This window comes from Seriola dumerili, unplaced genomic scaffold, assembly GCF_002260705.1.
Source record: "Seriola dumerili isolate Sdu_G_001 unplaced genomic scaffold, Sdu_1.0 BDQW01000011.1, whole genome shotgun sequence".
Classification (NCBI taxonomy): Eukaryota; Metazoa; Chordata; class Actinopteri; order Carangiformes; family Carangidae; genus Seriola; species Seriola dumerili.
Genome location: NW_019174266.1, coordinates 2461738 through 2479198, shown reverse-complemented (window position 1 = coordinate 2479198; position 17461 = coordinate 2461738). Strand labels below are relative to the sequence as shown.

At 42.1% G+C, this 17461-nt stretch overlaps 1 protein-coding gene across 1 annotated transcript in view; it reads left to right on the top strand.

The window, feature by feature from the left end:
- The window catches only part of prmt3 (protein arginine methyltransferase 3), a 61730-nt gene that overhangs the window by 21703 nt on the left and 22566 nt on the right, over positions 1-17461 (top strand). The window contains exons 11-13 of the mRNA XM_022748942.1: positions 963-1041; positions 6305-6492; positions 8491-8577. Of these exons, the coding sequence (XP_022604663.1) occupies positions 963-1041; positions 6305-6492; positions 8491-8577 (354 nt within the window). The remainder of the gene's footprint in view (positions 1-962; positions 1042-6304; positions 6493-8490; positions 8578-17461) is intronic.

Genomic DNA, 17461 nt, shown 5'->3' with positions numbered 1-17461 from the left:
CTCTCCTTGTCCCTCTTTCCCTTCACTGAAGTAAAATCAGACATATTTGATTCTTAAACATAACTAAGCTATCATGAATGAGTTCACACTACAAATATCATCAGTTGTATCACTGTATAGCTGCTTATTATCTTGCTCAGATGGGTGCAGCTCTCCAAATACAGTGGTAGTGAGCCATTTCCCAAATATTCCCAAACTTACAAATATGAAATACACCATAATAGCACTAAAATTGAAAACTGAATATGTTGCGTTTCCTTATGCTTGTGTTTTCATCCTGAAGCACAGATCTGAAAGCACTGTTGGGTGTTTTTGCTCCTGAAGGAGGCAGTCAGTGTCACAGCTCTGGAAGGACTGATATGGGTCAGAAGTTAGAGTAAAATGCGCATGTAGGGATTTTGCTCCACCTCCTTGTCCCTGATGGAGATGTGCCGTCCCATATGTTTGAACCAGCCCAGATGTTGTGCTCACAAATAACATATTGAAGGGGCCGGCGTTGCGGCTCGAGCTCACACGATTGGTCGGGTTTTCTGGTTGAAGGGCTGGTAGGTGGAAAAAGCCATTTGTCAGCGGTATCTGCCACTCAGGTCGAAGCCAACAAGATGTGGACAAAACTCAATTTCAGCATTAATGAAATAATACCACGGTTAATGTGCCGTTTACTGGAGCAGAACACGAGGTCAGCCCAGGGTCAAACCTTTGGATGCTGGGCGGCAGACCACGTGGGCACATCACTCAATTCACAGTCACTGCTAATTCACATTTTCACCCTGGTGATGTTGGATTAAAAAATAATTGAATTGTCCAGCAGTTCTGTAGCCGTCTCCTGGCCTGCATTTATTACATGCCTGGAACTGTCGAAGGCAGCAGGTGATGCTGAATGAGAAGCTGCTTTTGTCTTTTGTTCAGTGAACTTTTTCCATAAGAAGCTGAGATAGTAACTTGTATTTCCTCTCTTCCAGGGTTACTTCCTGCTGTTTGAGTCCATGTTGGACTCAGTCCTGTACGCCAGAGACCTCTACTTGGCTGACGGTGGCTCAGGTAGGTCACATATTCTTTCTCCTGTCCTCACCACCGAATCCAGATCACGCAAAGGGTAGTTTGGTTAGATTAGAATCTATGTGTTGGTCAGAATTATCTTTAGATACTCATATATTCATTTTCTCATATAAATACACCTTTTACACCTACATCAGATCTCACAGAAACTCCCTTCTCTACAGAAAATTTGTTTTCAGTAAAATCATTTTTAATTTTAAGAGTGATGAAACACTGGCGATCAACCAAAGTGGCATGTGGGAGGTGGGAGGGGTGGGTGTCAAGGGGTGTGTTTCTGCTATAGTGTCACTGAGAGCCAAACTCACCTTCCCACCAGTGTGAAAATTTACAGTAAATACAGACTCTCTTGGGTGTGCTCCAAAACCTGACCAGTACAGAGCAGCTTTGTGCCAACTGGCCATGGTTTGCACTCTGTTCCACCTCAGCACACCTGAATCAAGAGCTCCATGCCGCATGTACAAACAGCATTGTAAACAATACAGATTAATAAATACATATGCAATGTGCTGATTCAAATGGAACAGGTAGTGTCTCTGCCAACAATAAAGAGAAGTCAAAAGACTAAACTAAGATTTACCACAGCATTTCCACTGCCTGCTGCTGTTTAATCATCAGCTGATAGCGATTCAACCTCAGACCTTATGTGCTGCCTGTTCTCCATTTTAAGCGAGTTTCCCTGGACTTGCCGACGCAACCAAATGGAGAACAGCTTGTGAAAATGTATGATCAAATGGGACAGGTCAGCTTTTCGGCAAACATTAAATTTACAAAGGAGGTAATTTGTCTAACTCTAGTTTTCAACCCCAAAAAGGTTTTTCTCTGCAAATCTTATAATATTTGTACTATTGATGAAATGAATCCACATGTTGTGTATATGTATGTGTTAGCAACTCAACAAAGGAATATTTGGTGGGGCAGCGCGGAGTGATACTGAGGTCAGATTTACCCGAAATTTAACCTGCCAGCAGGGAGACACCTTGTAATAATCCCTTGGTTATTAAAAGTAACACATGGGAATTAATGGGGTGTTTTCCTCTATTTCCCACTGGCTGTGTCAAATTGCACACAGGTCTATACAAGCAGCAAACATTGCAGTACTTCCCTTGATTTATACAATCCAATCCAAGCAAAGCCGGAAATGTATGAAGGATTTTTGTTCATTATCTTCACTTGAAAGACGCAGTGCTCAGAGGTGGTGCAACAAACAGCTGAGTGGGAATGGTTCAGTCAGTGGGGAGGCTCAGCAGCTCACCTCAAGCTGACACACAGCTGTTTTAAAGACAACATGTCTCCTGTACGGCTGGCATGAAGGATGGGCGAAGAGGAGAGACATGGATACAGAAGCTGAGTTTGTCCTCTGAGCTTTCACACTTTGCCTCAGTGGCAACCTGGCAGTGTTGGTTTGACCTCATGCTGCTTGACATGTTGTTGTGCTCCTGTCTTATTTTGTCTCATTTGATGTGTTGTGTAACCATAAAAGAAAAAGACAATAGAGATAAGATATTAGAAGCAAAAGATAGAAGATGGATATTTTATATTTGAAATGAGGTTTTTGAGTCACAATAATGAAACCCTATGGTGCACTAAGACTACAGCTTGACACGTATGGAAAGACCCTTGTTCTTCAGGGATTTTCCTTTGTGCGTGTTTGTGTGCATGTCAGTCTCCGGTGTCATCCCACCGCTGCCACTGACCAGATTTAATGGCTTTTGCCAAATGTGACCCAACTAAGGAACGGTTCCACCACATTGCCTTTAGTCGCTCCTTGGGACGTGAGGGAGAGGTCACACTCACCTATGGAGACAGATCTGTTAGCGAGGGAGATTGGACAGGCGAAGGTGCGACCTGAGCGAGTCAGAAAGTGACAGGTCAGAGGACACCATATGGTTCGTCATGAGCCTTTAACCTTGACGCTCCCAACACGGGCTTCTCTCACTGGATCTACTGCCAGGGAGCATTGTGGGAAGTATTATGAAAACACAGAAAAGTAGTCCAGCAGCACCATCGACTTGAACAAGTGGAGCACTGGGCTCTAATCATGGTTTAATATGGAACCAGGAAATCTTTTTAAGCTTGACAGCCTAAAACATAGTCCTTACACTATGTCTATTTAAATAGCATATAGTCCGAGGGGCTGTATTTTAATTATTTGCATTTACAGCGGTGTAAGGAAATAATTGTGTTATTTTTCTGTAACTGCACATCTCATTGTGTGTTATTTCCCGGAAAACTTACTTGGAGGCAGGACTCTCAGGTTGTTTCATGTTATTTCTGACACAGTAATAGAGGTGGATCCTCTCTGGTCCTGCCCCTGCTGCTGTACTATTGTTGAAGTGACTTCTAGAATAACATATATAAGCATTTTGTTGTTTTTTTGGTTGTTGTTTTTTTATTATTTTGAATTGAAATTAGTTTTAAGGTCAGTATAGCTGTTGTTGTTATAGCAGTGTCCAGGGATTCAGGTCTGGGCATTGGCCAGTGTTGCATTGTCACCTACTGGAAATACTGTGTTTGCTTAAGGCGAGGGGTGGCGCCTGGATAGAGCGTGCAGGAGGCAGGATAGAAGCGTCATCGGCAGGCCCACTCGCTCGTTGTGAATTCTCCAGACTACTACTAGGGAGCTGGCAGGGTAAAGTCCATTCAATGTCCTGTCCAACTAATTCGGACACTTGCGTTCTCACATACGGCTCCTCAGGGTAATGTCGAGATAGGTTCAGGGTTGCATTGCAACGTGTGAAAGCACTGTGAGAGGCTGCGAATTTCACTAATTTGATAAATTCTGTTTACTTCTCATGGCTAATTCAGCATGCATGCGTGCATGGTGCCAGGAACTAAAAAGAGGTTAGTTACCTGTGTCTGTACTGTGAGTGGAGCCTCCTCCATATTATTATTTTTGTTCAGAGGTAAACATGCCCCAGGCAGTATTTATGTGCAAATCTGCGAAGCAGAATATTCCTGCATTTCTGCACAGCCAGACTGCACCTTAATGTAACAGCCACAACAAAGGCACGTACCTGAACTTAATTTATCTAATGTTGATCTTAATACAGTAATTGTGTCACATTACATTTATCAACTTCTGTTCTTAAGTATATTTCAGTGTGCGTGTGCACGTGGCTGTGCTGAGTTATTAGTCCAGCCCTGCAGTACTGCTGCTGTATGTGTGTTTAAGCTACATTAGAAGAGAGTTACAGCGGCTCCCTCATTCTCCCCACTACATTAACCTCCCCTCCATCCTTAAATGTGTCCCTGCATGCCTGGCACAGCACAGCGTCCAGGGAAAAGGGATCGGTTTTGTCCCATGCCCCCTCCCACACCGTCTTTCCCTCTTTCACAGCCGACCAATGGGGGAGATGGAGAGAGCAAGAGAAGAGGGTGGAAGGGGGGGGTGCATGACAAACGGGCTGTGAGCAGCGAGTCGAGAAGGACGCAGATGTCAAAGCCATGAATCTGGGGACGCCCGTGTACCCCCCCCTCCTCCTTCTTCCCCTTCGTCTTTCTCCCTCTCCATCCACACCACAGCACCCCCCCGCTTGCCTATTCGTCTCTCTGTCTCTATTTCTTTTTCAGTGTGTCTCGCAGACGGGCCTGTCCCAATTCTGCCCAATCAGCAGCCCCCCCCCCTCACCTGGCCCTCATAATTACTCACTCGGTTCAGTAATCAGAGTAAAATGAAGTGACAAATCTGCTGTTTGCGTGTCAATGTGTGTGTCAATATGTGTGTGCACAGTCATTAGGTATTGTGACACTCACAGGGTCACAAGTAGGCTTCAGCTAATAATGAGAGGCCATGAGTTGCCCATCACTGAGCTGTCACCATCCATTCACACATTTTATGGTCCAGTGTGTTATATGAGACTTCGCACTAACACGCATGCCAGGCAAAAAATATAAATTTTCCTCATTGGAAGGCTTGAATTTTTTAAAGAATAAAAAGTTTGTGGTTTGCTCCTTTATGGAGAATCAAGTCTGGGGGCAGGTTGGTTTCACAACATTTACAACAGATTCTAACTCTCGGATGATTTTTTTTGCTTCTTCTAACCCCCTCTTTCCTCCTTTCTTCTGTCTGTAAAGCATTTTATACATTTTTTAAAGTGCTATATAATTGAAGTTTGTTAGCCTGAGGTTTTTATGGCTGAAAAGTATCAAAATGTTCACGGAAACGTCTCAAACCGCTCCTGCTTTATAATCAGTTTCTCTGCCATTCATAACACGCGTTCCTAAAATGTGGGTAGCCATAAGATATAGATACACTGGCTCTATTTGAAAGCTCAGGTTCATGTCTGTGCTGTGTGTGTGAGAGGAAACTAATCAGCTTGTTAGATATAGATGAACGTAGCATCTGGTAAGCTAATGCACATTGCTAATTGCTGTTGCTTCATGCCTGTTGGCTCCAGATTATTTGATATCATTTTCTTTTAAGCATTATTGCTACTGCTTACTTCTTACTGTGTCTATGTCGTATCGATGCTGCTAACTGTTTAAGACCGACTGCTGTTGCTTCTGCTAATTCTTTCCTATTTTCTATCTGCCACGTATACAGATATTTGTTTCTGACTCTCCTGTTATGATAAATCTGTATGGGTGTAGTCTAAACTCGAGCTTAGGCCCTAGGCCTCTGTGTTGGCTAATGTTACTTCACAGTAGGAATACCAATGGCTTCAAGCATCTCAGCTCTGGTTAATCACCAAGCGTATTAACCAAAGAAATCTATTCAGATGTGAAAATGCAATGAAAAGACATTAAGGCTCATGTTTAATGCTCATTTTCAGTCTTGGATAATGTTCACTCAGTAGACAATGTTATGTAATATGAGGAGCGACAATAATCGCTGCCTATATATATATATATATATATCATATCTCATATATCAGAGTGTAAAGTATGAAAGTAGGACACAATGGTCATCAGGGCTTGTTTTGTGCACATGTGATGGATACAGTCATTACAGCAGCTTCATGAAATTGATGCAAAGCTCCACACCCACAAGATATTAAGGCCTTTTGATTAAATTTGTCGAATGGTTTGTAAGCCATTACATTTGTTGATATTAAGCACATCTCACCACCTATTCCTTTTAGTTATCATTAATGGACTTTTATTTTGAGCAAAATAAATTCCTGAACAGATTCACTCATAGTGAATCCACACACACACACACACACACACACACACACACACACACACACACACACAGCTTATTAAGTTGAAAAGTTGACTCCCTGCTCTTTTCGTTTCTCCACAGTCTATCCAGACCTTTGTAATATCAGCCTGGCAGCACTGGGTGACACACAGAAGCACCAAGACCGCATTGCATTCTGGGACGACGTGTATGGCTTCAACATGGCATGCATGAAGAAGGCTGTGGTGCCTGAGGCTATGGTCGAAGTGGTGAAAGCAGATACTCTCATCTCTGAGCCGACTGTCATACAGGTAAACATGCTTATAGGTTACTGCCACAACCTAAGGTGTCATTGCTTTGGAAGATTGTAACATTACAGAGTTTAAATTGCAAGTAGCAAAAGTATTAAGTGTTTCTAAAATTACAATAAAGTGCAAGAGGGCGACTTGTCTTCATAATTTGACATATTACTGGTTGTTTGCTGTTTTATGCTGTTTTCTGCATTTGTATGAAATAGAGGAAAAGAAAAAAGAAGTTTAACTTGCATTACCTAATACTAGTGTGTCAGTAGTATAATAGTAGTATAATTTTACCGCTTCAGGTCTGTGAAAATATTTAGATCAAACAATGAGAGGAAACCAGTGCTCACAAATCAAAGGATCCCAGGTGAAGTTGAAAAAAGAAAGAAAACATCTGTGATTTATGAAACAGTTTAGGAAATTTAGAAACATAATAGAACGGTTTTTAAATTAAGTTTAAGCCTTTGTCTCAAAAGTACAAATTCACTGTGAGTCGTCAGTTGTGTCATCTGTGGATGACACTAACTGCCCAATATCTGGTAATTAAAACCTGTATTGGACGGATTTATTGGTAAAACAGTTTGTCAGTCCAATCGTGTGTGTGTGTGTGCGACAACACACACACACACACATCACAAACAGGGGAAATAGAGTTTGTGGGGCCCAAGCTGTTAGGGCATAGACAGAGAAGGAGAGCAGGAGTTAGCTGTAGAGAAAGAGAGAGATAGGGCCCTGAAGATAGGTAGGTGTGTGTGTATGTGTGTGTGCATGTGTGTGTGTGTGCGTGTGTGCACGTGTAGTGATGCTGTAGCGCTGGGTGATTGATCTATCTAATCCTTGTTTAAGTTCCTCTTAAGGAAACTTCATTACTCTCAGCCCCCTGTGGATAGAGCAGTTTTCACTGAGCTGATGGGAGAGCACACACACACATTACGCAAAGATAAAACAAACACACACACAGTCCAACGTCTAAGAACATAGATGCCTCTTCTGAATCTTTCTGTGCAGGACTGCTCTTCCCCCTTGTCTCTCATACCGCCGTGTGTTTCTTTGCCGGTTGGCCTATTTGCTAAGTAGCATGTCCTCCACCCATCTGTGGATGTGATGAATGAGGGGAGAACTTGATATAATGGAATTTGAATCCTCTAATCGATAGTTTCTCCCCTCCAGTGACAAATAGACAGCCCCTCTGCCCAAATTACATGGACTCTCATCTATTGCCTCCCGTTGATACGATCCAATAACATTCCATTAAGGCTGGCTGCTATTCCGTAAAATTGAGAGCCCTTTCGTGGAATTATAAATTCCTGCAAAACAGATGAGTTTTTTCTCAGTGAGAACAGATAGGAATGTTAAACTAGAGGAATATTTAACTTGCAATTGAAGCTGCTTTCAACCTGCTTAATAACACAATGCGTTTCATGCTCAGTCATGGTTTTAATACTGGTTGTTGTGCTGATGTCAGTGAGTTTTATTCATCTATAAGTAAAACTCGGCCACCAGCAGAATGGCTGTGCCGTAAATCACTCCGTATTTACAATATATTGCACTATATTTACTGTCCAAACCATCCCCACCTCCCACCCCACCCCCACCACCCCTTCACTTGTTCACTACTGCCTATATAATAGACACTAATGCTTCATTTAGGCAATGTTGACAGAGGAAACAGGAAAAACATCCATTATTTTGACTTTGAAATGTTTGTTCATTATTCTAAGACTGTGTTGTTGTTTTTTTATTTTAGCATAAGGCTGCAACAGAACATGTGAAAAAATGCATCTGAATACTTTCTGAATGAACTGTACATCCTGTTTAGCACGTTTAGTTGTCTACTCGAGAAACCAGCTTTTTTTCAGTATGTGTACTTATTTTGAAGCTTTGTGCTTATTGTTTCATGTTTTTTTATCTCTATTTTTTTGTATTGCTTAATCACAATTCATACTGTCATCAGTGTTTATCTTTTTTTATGGTGTGCATCATAAAATGTGTGTTTTTTACTTTGAACAGACGATTGACTGTAACAGAGTGTGCCTGTCTGAGCTGGAGTTCGCATCAGATTTCTGCTTGAAGATAACAAACACTACAGACTGCACTGTAAGTAACACACACACACATACACACACATGTTGACACTACCCACTTGCATACTGAGTGGGCAGCGTAGGACTGAGATATCCATGATGCTTTTGCTATGAGAAGAGTTTGTAAAGTTAACATTTAAAATTATATTAGAAATAAATGATTTGAAGTGTTTTGCTAATAACATTCATTTCCTCTGCAGAAATCGAGTCTACCTTTGTGGCATTAGGTCTTAGCTGTGTGAATGAGAAATATTTAATTAGCATGTCACTTTTTATACTGCAAAATTTATTTATGAATAAAAAGTAGTGCAAGACATTCTTTATCTTTCCCAGGTGAATTTGTTTCAGTTCTAGTTTAGTCCGAGTGTTAAACATAAAGGACTACACCCAAAAAAAAAAAAAAAAGACCTGAGACAAAAGTTTGAACATCCACTGGTATCGTCTGTCATTTATCAGAGATGTTGTGCGAAGGGAACAAGGCAGTACAAACAGCAAAGACATCAGTCAGGTCATGTTGATGGATTATGTTTCTGTATTTGAGAGGATGTCTGTCAGTTGATAGTTAATAGAGTTTCAAATCGAATCAGAGCAGTGAGGCTAATGTGACTTTGAATTACGTGTCATAGTGAATGTTCACAGCCTGTTTGCCCTGTCATTCTCTCAAACGCCAAAACACACTTGCTTACACAGTCACAACCCACCTCTCAACTTGGAGCCGTAAACGCTTGCCGTGTTTGTAGATGCCTGTCCTGGTTATTCCTTATGTTTGAATTTCCTTCCAACCTCTTGTACATGCTTTTCCCACATGTCAAAACAATATTTAACAGCATTTTAACATACTTATATGTAGGGCTGCACAATTACAATACAAGATCCAACAAATAGCACATCATCATCATTTAAAAAAAAAATAAAAAATTCAGTTAAATGAAATGCAAAAATGACCATTCTAACTGAAATCGCAGTATCTGCCAAATAAATTCATTATGATTTTTTTATTTTTTATTTTTTTGCATATCCTGCAGCCGTACTTGCATGTTTACGGTTTTCAAAAGTAATTTAACCCTATTAACCGGCAGCACTCCCTCCATATACTGTATTTCTGCCCAGAATCAAAATGAAACAACAGCCGACTCATTTAATTTCATCACTGAAAATAAATGCTGATCATTTACGACCTTTTTACGAAAGTCCAATGAAAGACGTCACAGGACTCATCTGAAACCTGGCCGAGGTTGTGTTAAGCTGTGGTGTGTAGGTCAGCCTGACCAATGACAACGCAGCACAAAACTGAAGTGTGTGTCCTCAGTAGCTGTAGGCACCAAAGCATGGAGAATGGTTTATGAGTTTATTTGGTGAGGTGCTGGCAGCCGCCATCAACGCCCCCCCCCCCCCCCCCCCCCCCACCCCCACCTCCCACCCACCCCTCCCCCTGAGCTTCCTCCAGTTTTTCCAGCCACATTTCTCTCTAACAGCAGCGACCTGCCGACCACAGAGCAGCACACCACTGAGCACTGACGCTGTGCGCTGTGAGAAAGTGATCTGTCTGTAAGAGGAAAAAAAAAAAAGAAAAAGAAAAAGCCATTGTGTTGGAGCAGCTTTGTGTTGTGCTGCAGTGTTACTGCACTGTCTGGTGTATTGGTTTATATGGATAATCAATAGTGGTTATTTTCTGGCCTGCTTTGCTGGTGACTTAATGGGCTGTTGTAAACATCCACTCATTTTTCCTGTCTTTTTTCTGCTCTGTAATTGAAGCAACCAGTTTCTATATCTAGGACGTAAGGCCAGTCATGTTAGGGGTACGCCGCAGCAAAATAGATTCATGGTGGTGGGAGCGGTCATATTCAGTCATGCTCTCAGACTTGTGGTTTCTGGCTTTTAAATGCAGTATTTTGTGTATAAGATCACTTCGCCTCCACAACCAGTCTTTTGTCCTAGGATTTACAGATGATTATTGACCCGGCAGAGTAGGGAGAGGTTACCATAAAGATTACTGATCTGTAGTCAGTGTTGGCTGCAGCTCCTCAGTAGTTAGGTTAGGATGTGTGAAGGTAAACGCTCCTGACCAGTGCTCGGGATCGGTGAGGAAGGCAGCCGCTGCTCCCGTCCTGTGATGGAGCGCCTGCTTTTGTTCTCTTGTCGACAGTCTATCATCAGCTCAGCCTGCCTAACCTTGCATTAAATGAACAGCACAAACCCCTGCGTCTTCGCCGTTCACGCACAAGACAATCCTCTTGCTCTTGCTTTATTTTATCCCTCCTGCCTCCCTTTTACATTTCACATGCTCTGCACCTTGGCTGCATTGTGTCTGCAATTCAAACGAAGCCACATGACAGTATCTTTTTTAAATAATTGGATCAGAAATTCTCTCAGGGCATCTATTTCCCCAGCTCCATGATCCATTTACTCAACTGTCTAGATCAGGTAGCAAAATGCCCTCAACCGCTCCTAAAGGCTGAACATGATGTATTGACTGAAGCGTGCAGGAGAGAATAAGTTTCTGTCTGTAATTAATTTTTAACACCTCTTGTCACTGCTGCTGACGTAGCTACTGTAGCGCTACAGTCTCTGCAATCCATCTTTAACCTGCTTTCCATCAATTTAAATCGTGTGGGGTGCGATGGCCTTCCGGACTGCGGAGTAGACACTCGTCAACTTCAAGGGCGATTTTCAGCACATTAGGAAAGGAATTGTTAATGGAAAAATCCACTCTCACGAATTTAACTCTCAACAGTGATCAGTACATAGCGTTCAGAGTTGGAGTATCAGCTGACTGCACAAACTGCTTTAGACTACTTCCAGTTTAACCACTAACAGATGTTCGACATATTGATCTATGTTATTTATGTCAGTATTAAAGGGGAAGTGCATTGATTTTACTCAGCAGTCTGTTTACAGGTCTTGGAGAGTACTACTGTGATGATTGGTTCTTTTTGTATTATATTTAATGGTGCTGGATTTGTTTTAGATTAGTTTTTTCTTTGAAAAGCACATTGGTAACATTGAGACGTGCTTATTAAATAAGGTTTATTGAAAAAAGTTGTACAAAACCCTTTTGTCCACAAGACTAGAAATATAAAAATCTGTGTGGATTTGTGAGCGCACGGGGGCCTGGCAAATGAAGTTGCCTAACCTGATTATAATAAGTAACATAAGGCTATAAAGTGCACTACGTCAGAGTGGTAAAATGTTCTGATATAACTAGTAACTGATAGTAAGGACTAGTGGTGGGATGATGACTGGACCACTGAGCAATCATGGCATTCAGATGAAACTCCATATCAAGCCAGTGGGTCGGCCACGGCAGCTTAAGTCGCAAAGAGTGGTTGTGACACTGGTTCAAGCTGCGGAGTCGCTGCTCTTGGCCTGGCTGAGCGAAGGGATTAAAGCAGCTTAAAGGTGAGTTAGGTTTAAGAGCATTCAGAGTAGAGAATGCTTTGCCAGTCATGAGGCCCAGCCTTATAATGACGATAAGCCAGAAGTCCCAGTGATGAGCCTAGTGATGGTTCAAAACATCCATTTAACATGAATGCTGGGCCTCATAGGAGTTCTCGCCTAGCCTTTTGGCACATTTAACTGTGCATTGATAACCGTCCGTCATGAGTCCAACAGTGTAATAGAAGTGCAGTGATAAATTGGAACTTTTTAATTGGTCAAGTCCACTTTCTAAATCTTTATAAACAGACTGCTTTGGTTCAGCTTTATCAGGTCCAGGTCAAGAAAATAAGTGAGTAAGGTAGAGGCTTATTTAAGACGCTGGTTTGTGTGGCACACTGTTGGCGAACGGTAACCTTACTATCAACATGCCAGAGACCAGCCAAGGCACTGCTGCCAGGAGGTGAACCCGCAGAGACCTGGGCTTTTAGGAGCCAATTCCTGTGGCAAGTAGATGAACTGCAGCTTACACGACTAAAGCATTTTTGGCCATACACAGAGGAATCCACTGCAGGAAAGACATAGGACCAGAACAGTGTCTGCTCACAGAAACAGACCAGATGCCACGCAGCCACAAGATATGTTTAATATATTTAACAAGGGGGTGAATTTTTTTTTTTTTTTTTCAACTATAAAACTTCCACTCTTTCATTATCACCCTCTCATCCAACAGAGCCAGATGCATCAATTCCAGACACACTGAGTGTTGTCCAAAGCACTGTGACAGATGTGGGCAATCACTAAAGGGATAGTACATTATAATAGCACAGGCATATGAGGGTTGACTGGCTCTTCTCTAATGTTTATCTGCTTCTGTTCTTAAAGGGAGATTATGGTACTTGTCAAGCGGGGGTATTATCATATTTTTGAGTATTGGTTATCATATTATTAAACACTGCAGAACCTGGTGGTGGAGGAGGAGGAGGAGGAGGCATCCATGTGCATGCATACATGAGAGCACCATCTCCAGTTAGGAAAACAGTGATTAAATCAAAAACAGTGAGAAACCAAAGAAACATATACTTGAATATGAACATACTATAATAAAGCTCAATATAATGATATGTTTACATAACCATACCAAATGTAAAACTAAACAAAATAAAAGCTTTACACCTGACTGGTGAGGAATGAGTGACGCTCTGTCATACTCCATTGTAGAGATTGAGAAACAAAACCGTGGAGAATGGAGCAGCTGGGGGAAAGGGCGTGAGCCATCAACAACTTTCCAAAAAACACTTCAGTGCAACAGAAACTGAAACTTTTCCTTGAGTCCAAACAAAAGTAAACAGAAAGTAATCACCTGGACTTTCCAGTAGCAAAGTGCACAGCAGCTGTTGGAGAATCGACCTTGTTTTCTTTATTTTTTAGTGGCAGTGGATGAAGATTGCACAGAGCATACCTGCTCATTTTATTTTCGCAATTTCAGGACTTGCAGACACAAGCCAGCTTCTGCATTTGCTGCTCTTTGTTAAGCTTTATCCACGCTAACTAAATCAAAAAATGGAGGTTTGGAGGCTCAGGGGGTCGAGCCCTCTAATTTGGTAGGTTGGTGGTTCAATTCCCGGCTACTCCAGTCCTTGGGCAACATACTGAGTTATGAATTGCCCCGAATGGTGAATGTGGCTTGTAGCGTAAAGCATTTTGAGTGGTCAATAAGACTATAAAAGGCGGCCTATTTCCATTACTGAGCCAACTCAAAGCTTTTGTGATGATTTGTCAGCTGCGACAGATGTTTACATTTCCCAAATCTCTGCACAGAAAGTAAAAAGTGAGTAAAAATGATCGATGACCAGTGGTCATAGAATAAGGAAAATAAAGACCAGGCTGACAAAAAAGTGAATTTCCCTCTGGTGTGTGCATCACCTGATCAAAGCTCAGTGATGCAGCTAACTGCAGGTAGCTTTGCACAGCTCGTCTCTGGGCCTTCCTCTCACTGTTACAGTAGAGTTGTTTGTCTGAGACGCAACATGAGTGAGGAACACCACATGAGAGGAGCGCTGCAGCCAAAGCTGATCCGTGCTCCACCTGACTAGAGAGGCAGCAGTCGGACGAAGAGGCAGGAGGAGAGACCACAGGAGGTGGGGGGGTCACACCAACCCGTCCACAATGTGGTCGTGCTTGAAGCCTCCACGCCTGGATAAACCCCATCAAAAGCGCATTAGCCCCTCTTCCCCCACCCTCCCTCCCCCTCAGTGCTCCTCCCATTCCCTCCCTTAACACCCACCCCACCTCCCTCCGTACGTCCCCCCACTGTTGTATAATAGTATCTGCCGGCCACGCGGCTCGCTGACACACAGCCAGCGAAAAGGGGAGCCGATGATGAATTGCTCCCTGTTGGTGTTATCCATGATGATAATTATTAATTTTCCACTGCTCTTCCTGGAGAATGGGGGCCGGAGAGCTGCATTGTTGCGGCAGCCTCCTCCGTGGGCTGTCAAGAAGCCCACTGTAATCACTTATCACAACAGAGCCAGGCCCAGGCTAAACGCTGATGAAAATGAAAAGCGCTCATTCTGATTTGTCCTGTTTTTGTGTGTGATGTGTGTGTGTGTGTGTGTTGTGTCTTTCTCTCTGTGTGCTTTAACTTTCCCTCTCTTCCTTGCCCTCGTCTCTCTGTCCGTCTCGCTCACTTCCTTAACCCTCCCTCCCATTATTGCCCCCATGTACTGGGATTACAGAGGAATTACTTGTCAGTACAACATAACAGCAGGGGGTTGTTTCCATTAAAATAATCAAACACAGATTTTATTTAAGTTTCTGATTATTCTAAATTTAAGATCAATATTACAATCAAGACTGCATTAATCAATATTTTTGATATTAACATGAAAGGTCCCATATTATTCCATGTCCTTTTTTTTGTTACAAAGCAGATGTAGTTGCTATATAAATACTGAAAGTTTCAAAATGCACACAGCCTGTTTAAGACACTGAGCCTTAAAACAAGCCGTCAGGACTTCCGTCACTTTTGTGATGTCACAAACTATAGTCACCGCCCTCTCCATGCCTCCAGCGCTGTCCCACCCCAACCCACACGTCCATTGTTTTTGTGTTGTTTTAACTTAATATAAAAACACAACACCAAGCAGTCATTCTGTCATTAAGAGGGCAAGCTACAAGACAGAAAAATGTTGGAGAAAACGCTGCATAATCGTTGGACGTCAGGAAAGCCAATATATCATTGCACAGATGGTACAGATAGTAATGGTAGAGAACAGTGGCTATACTTTGTTTTTCTGAAATTCCCGAGCATTTTTAATGCTGAAATTGACCAGGCTACGATCTTTACCTGTGGTCAGCCTAATAGAGGAGAGCTCTAGACTGAAACAAAACACCTTGTACTTGCTAGTGCTGCAGGGAGAAGCGGATAGATGTGTAGAACTATATTGAGATGATTTTCGTTTTGTTCGGTCTAAGAAGAACTTTTATCAACCTACTTTCTAGCAAAACAGGCGGCGACTCTTTTGCTAGAAGTTAGGTAAACAAAGCTCTGATGAAGCCACTGTACACCTGCTTAACACTCAGTTGGACTGAGTTGGCAACTAGATTGTAAAGAAAGTAGAACATGTAGCAGCTAAAGAGCACAGATGTTTGTCTCAGCAGGTGATGGAGACCAAAACAGAGCTAAAAAGAAGATTCATTATTGGACTTAAATTCATCAGTTGGACAGAAACACGACTGATAGATGATAATGTTGTGCTGTATGCGTAAATAGACAACAACATAACTTTTTAACGGTGTTTAATTCTTATCAAGTGAAGATGAACATAAACAGAAATCCTTCAGTCTCCATCTGGGAGTTTAAGTTTGATCTAGCTGTACCGTTTTATTGGCTGTTGTAAAAACTATCATTAAGTCCTTTCAAAGGCCTCAAGAAGTTTGAAAAACTCCTTCCCCCAGCACAGTTTGAATCAGAAGATATTAAAAGCCTCTGGTACAGTAGATATCAGGTCATCAAGGTCTTTGTCTATCCGAACACTCACATCTTTTGTGTTTATGTATGAGGCTATTACATTCCTGTTTTGTTTTTTTTTCTTTCAAATGTGATTTTAATGGCGCCATCTTCTCCACCGTTTTGTATTTGTAAGTTTCACTCTGTGCCTAAATTTTAATTGCTCATTCACCGCGTGTGAAAGTTGCACAAGGCAGAAGTGACAATCAATCTCGCTTACGAGCGTTTGTCATCGGCGAGGAACGATGAGGATGAATCTCTGCCTCTCGGCTGAGAGAGGTGAATCCGCTCTGCCTGATGAGTAATTATGGCTAATTTCCTAATTACCTCAGCACCAAGCGTCTCTGTAGCGTTCATTAAAAGCCATAATTGCATTGGGGTGACATGCTCTTTTATCCTCTTTCGGTTCTTTTCTGGCGGTTTAGCTGTGAGCTAGCGGTGCCGCCCCGCCTGTCGGAGTCGATAAAGGCTGATTGAAGCCTCTGTGTGGAGTGTGTTGAACACGGCTTCTGACGGATCATGATTACCAAGTCTGCATGTGGTATCTTTGTGTGTGCACTGTATGTAGCTGCACTATGAAAAAAAAAAAAAAAAAAGGTTTCTTTTATCCAGTTTCACCAGGAAAAATGATTTAAATACAATTTGGAGACTTTTACAGAAGCTTGAACAGAATGTGCTGATGCTTCTCCAAGTGATACAAACAAATTTAGAAAAAACCTCCTCCCAGCTTTTATATAATGCTACAGCTCCTTCCTTCTCCTGTTCCTTGCTCCCTTTCAACTTTCCCTGTGTCTTCTTTCTGTCTGTTTTCCTGTTTTGTTTTTTTTACCTCTTCTTTTCCTCTCATCTGCCCTCTCTTTCCCTCTTTCCTCTCTCCGCATTGATTCGGCCTTCTTTGTCTCGGAGAGCTGGCCTCCAAGTTGTCAGCTGCGTCAGGATTAAAAGCTATTAGTTCTGCATCATTGCCACTACAAGTGCGCTCCTGAGATTGATAGAGTGCCTCTCTTCCTCAGTGGGGGGAGAAATGGTAGGAAAACAAAGCCTGGGGTCAGTGTTTTACCTCACATATCTGACAACGGTCACCTACAGCGCTCTGCCCTAGACTTCCCTCGGTATTGTTTTTTTACGATGTGTGATATATGGTTTTCACTCAAATGTGTTCATAGCTCTGCAAATCCTCACCAGCAGATAGGATATTGTAAAAGAAAGACTACATTTATCAGTTGAATACCCAATGTGAAGGAAAGGAGTCTGTCATTTCTGGTCACATCTTAATGACCTAAAAAAAAAATTTAAAAAAAAGCCTTGATGAAAACCTCAGACTTGGGGTTTATTCTTCTTTGGTCGTCAATCATCATAGATGACTTCCCTGAGAGCAGAGATTTTCTTATCTTATCCTTTCCCTGTTGGGACATTATTCAGATGAGCCCAAATCCATATTCATTTGGACCAAAACCACATTAGTGTTTATTTTCCTGCTGAGTGTTTTTCACATTGCTGCAACACT